This window comes from Lactuca virosa, chromosome 8 (assembly GCF_052849685.1).
Source record: "Lactuca virosa cultivar CGN04683 chromosome 8, Lactuca_virosa_CGN04683_v6, whole genome shotgun sequence".
NCBI lineage: Eukaryota > Viridiplantae > Streptophyta > Magnoliopsida > Asterales > Asteraceae > Lactuca > Lactuca virosa.
Window position 1 is genome coordinate 22811399 of NC_136433.1, and position 3576 is coordinate 22814974.

General features: G+C 31.4%; 1 protein-coding gene across 2 annotated transcripts; it reads left to right on the plus strand.

The window, feature by feature from the left end:
* Positions 1-678: 678 nt before the first annotated feature.
* LOC145133065 (large ribosomal subunit protein uL23) lies at positions 679-2027 on the plus strand. Of its 2 annotated transcripts, none has more exons than XM_079068006.1 (4): positions 679-769; positions 957-997; positions 1315-1678; positions 1780-2027. In XM_079068006.1, exons 2-4 carry the CDS (start codon positions 982-984, stop codon positions 1862-1864), a joined length of 465 nt encoding a protein of 154 aa, XP_078924132.1. In that variant the 5' UTR covers positions 679-769; positions 957-981; the 3' UTR covers positions 1865-2027. The 2 variants fall into 2 exon arrangements, with proteins under 2 accessions (XP_078924132.1, XP_078924133.1); XM_079068007.1 differs by having other exon boundaries at positions 768-860.
* Positions 2028-3576: the final 1549 nt, after the last annotated feature.

The window sequence follows — 3576 nt, forward strand, 5'->3', positions numbered from 1 at the left end:
AATAAGTGAGACATGACATAATAGATGCTGGAATATGACATAATTGACCTTATTGTGTCACATAAAGGCCACATATCTTAATTATTAATGTCAACTAAAACTAACTCTTGACGATTACTCGACACATATCCTCATTGTTAGTGGCAATTTAGACTAGTTATTGACGATTACTCGACATCGACGTATTTTGACCCAAAGTTCAACGAATTATGGACCAGTTATGCGCATTTCAGACACAACCGTCTAATTTCGGACAAGTGTTTTTCCGATTATGAATTATTATGATTTTTGCACTATCTAAATCAATAAAATATAAACAAAATATAAATTTACAGAGAACAGACCTACAACATCATAACCTCTTCATGATATAACAAACGATTCAAAATGCTATTTATGAAATCCGATGGGAACCTGCAGATAAATACTACATAAATAGAGGGAGCACTAAATCCGGGTGCATGATCCATTTCCAATTTTATCGGGTATGCATTCCTGATAAATTGGTTATAACGATGGTTATCAGTATCGTAAAAATATAAGTTATTTTTATATGTAAAGAATACCGAAGATTAGTCTGACTTTTAAAAATATAAACTCTGGATGGGCTTATTTGTTTTCAAGGTTGAATAGTTGAATATTCGTGTATGGTCTGGGCTCGGCCCATTTGATATTAGTGTATCAATCTGATATAAACCTCAGTATGAACGTCGAAACTCGAAACCCTAGCTACTAGCTGCGTCAACTCTTCCTCATTTCCTTTTGCAGGGTACGTTTTTGGTTTTCTTCTTCCTAATTTAAATCTTTTGAATTAGGGTTTCAGATTACATTAGCAATCCATACGATTGTCGCTATACTATGTATGCTCATAACTTAAGATCTATACTATATCCGTTTGTTTTTCCTCGTTTCGCAATTTTACATCGTTTTGACTAACCCTGTTTTATTATTTTCAGTGGATTGCAGTAGGTTCGGCTAGCAATGTCGCCCGCTAAAGGTAACAGCCCATCGCTTCTATATGCTCTTCCTTTCTCTCGATCTATGTTTATCAATATTATCGAATATTTAAAGCTTATACATATCATAGATTAGAGCTCAATTTTCAGTTCAACCTTTTTTTTCACATCCAGCAAACAAATTTCCTGTTTTGTTAATATGAGATTGTTGAGCTGCAGGAAGCATTTGTAATTTGAAGAGAAGTTAGGTCACAAATATATACTTGTATCAATGCGTATTTGTATGAATGCTTCTGCATCTGTTAAAAACAAGGACTTCTTGCTATTATTACTCATGTTGCCCAATTTACTGTTACAGCTGATGCTACAAAGAAAGGAGATGCAAAGGCGCAGGCTCTAAAGACAGCGAAAGCTGTGAAGACAGGATCAACATTCAAAAAGAAGGCCAAGAAGATCCGTACAAAGGTGACATTTCATCGCCCAAGAACATTGAAGACTGACAGAAACCCAAAGTATCCTCGTATCAGTGCCCCACCAAGAAACAAGCTTGACCACTATCAAATCTTGAAATACCCTTTGACTACTGAATCTGCAATGAAGAAGATAGAAGACAACAACACCCTGGTTTTCATTGTTGATATCCGAGCTGACAAGAAGAAAATCAAAGCTGCAGTTAAGAAGATGTATGATATCCAGACCAAGAAAGTCAACACTTTGATCAGGTATTATTTTCAATAATTGTCAATATTAGTACACATGTTTGATAAATTTTAGACAAAATGGTGGATTTTTGAAGTTTTGTTGTTTTTTTAAAAAAATGCAGGCCTGATGGAACAAAGAAGGCTTATGTTAGGTTAACTCCAGACTATGATGCTTTGGATGTAGCAAACAAGATTGGAATAATCTAAGTGAGGTAAGGAGTTGTTTTGGTTTAAACTTTAAAGAGAAAGTGTATGCTCATTGTGGCAGTTTTGTTAGTTTTAATATCTTGAATGTTACAAGTTTAATGTGGTTATTTTTTATTTGGATTCTTCATTTGGTAATGGAAGCGTACTATAGCCTCTGCTTTAAGTTGTTTTGTTATGTTGAAGTTTTTTTTTTTTATCATGGTTTTGTGAATTGATTATTTTGCAAAACATGTATTGATGATATCAAACGCTTGTTTGTGTTGACAAATTATAACCTACCCACATTTTAATTTAGAAATAAAATTCAGTAGTAACACTGTAACAAGGTATCAGATATTGGGTTCATTTTCTAGGTTGATTGGTGTCATTTTTTACACATAATTTAAACATCGGTTATGATTAACCTACTAAAGCGAATACCTCAAATGAATGTATTTTAAGTCAAGTTAGTAGTTCAACACAAAAGTCACACTCGATTGGCTTAACTAAAGTAAAAACATTTCGACAATGATAAACCAAACTTTCTAACGTACACCAAATATTTGGACGATTGAGATTTATCAACAGCAACAGCAGACCCATATACAAACAAATATGGGCTCAAAAACCCAACTAGCTAATCTATGTCTACCTAAAAAGGTTGTATTTAATGTATGAGGGTTTTGCCTTGTGGGTCCTGTCTTTGATCTTGTTTTGTCGAAAATGATCTGACTTTCTCACCTTGTCAATAACCGACTTTCTCATCTTGTCAATAACCATCCCAGAGTCCTTGATTAGCAATGAAAGTTGTCGAAAAAGTGATTGAAAAATGATAACATGGGTTTAACCTATTTATTTAATAAAGGGTTTTTATTTTTACACTCCATACTAAGGCTCACTCCAGTCTAAATTTAGGCAGGCTATGAGAACTAAAAAACTCAAACTCCAATAAATAGTGTCAGCCATTTTACATCCGGGCCACGTCTCACCTATCATATGTGGGCCTTTTGCACCTTTATTAAAATTATTCATTTTCCCTATTTTTTTTACTTATTTTTTTTCTTCCAAAATCTTATTTGTAAAAGTTTTAAAGCAAGCCATTCATCCACCTTAGATATTGTTATATCGGTAGCTTTTTTTTTAGTATTATATAGTATTTAAACAAAATTATAAAACATATTTTGTAAAATTCTATAATTTTCATTCTTTTAATTGAAATTTATTAACTAAAGAAAAAATGAATAAATTTATGGGGGTTATGTTCACTTTATATATATTTTTTAACTCAAGCAAAAACATCTTTACCGTATATCTCAAAAAAGCAATATATATATATATATATATATATATATATATATATATATATATATATATATATATATATATATATATATATATATTAGTCACTCAGTTTTAATATAGAAGGCTATTTCTTTTTATCTTTTTTACAAAAACTTATTTGTCACCAATTAGGATAAAAGTTTTTTGGAAAAATGACTTGATAGGGTAATATATTTTTTGAAATGTACACATTTAGTCCTTATTCTTTTTTTCGTGTAAAATAAACCCTTATACTTTATTTTTTGTAACAATGCAATCCTTGTGACCGGCTATACCCGGTATACCGGTCATATATGAATTTTCTTTTAAGGAAAATGACTTGATAGGGTAAGATACTTTTTGAATTATACACATTTAGTCTTTATTCTTTTTTTTGTAAAATAAACCCTTAT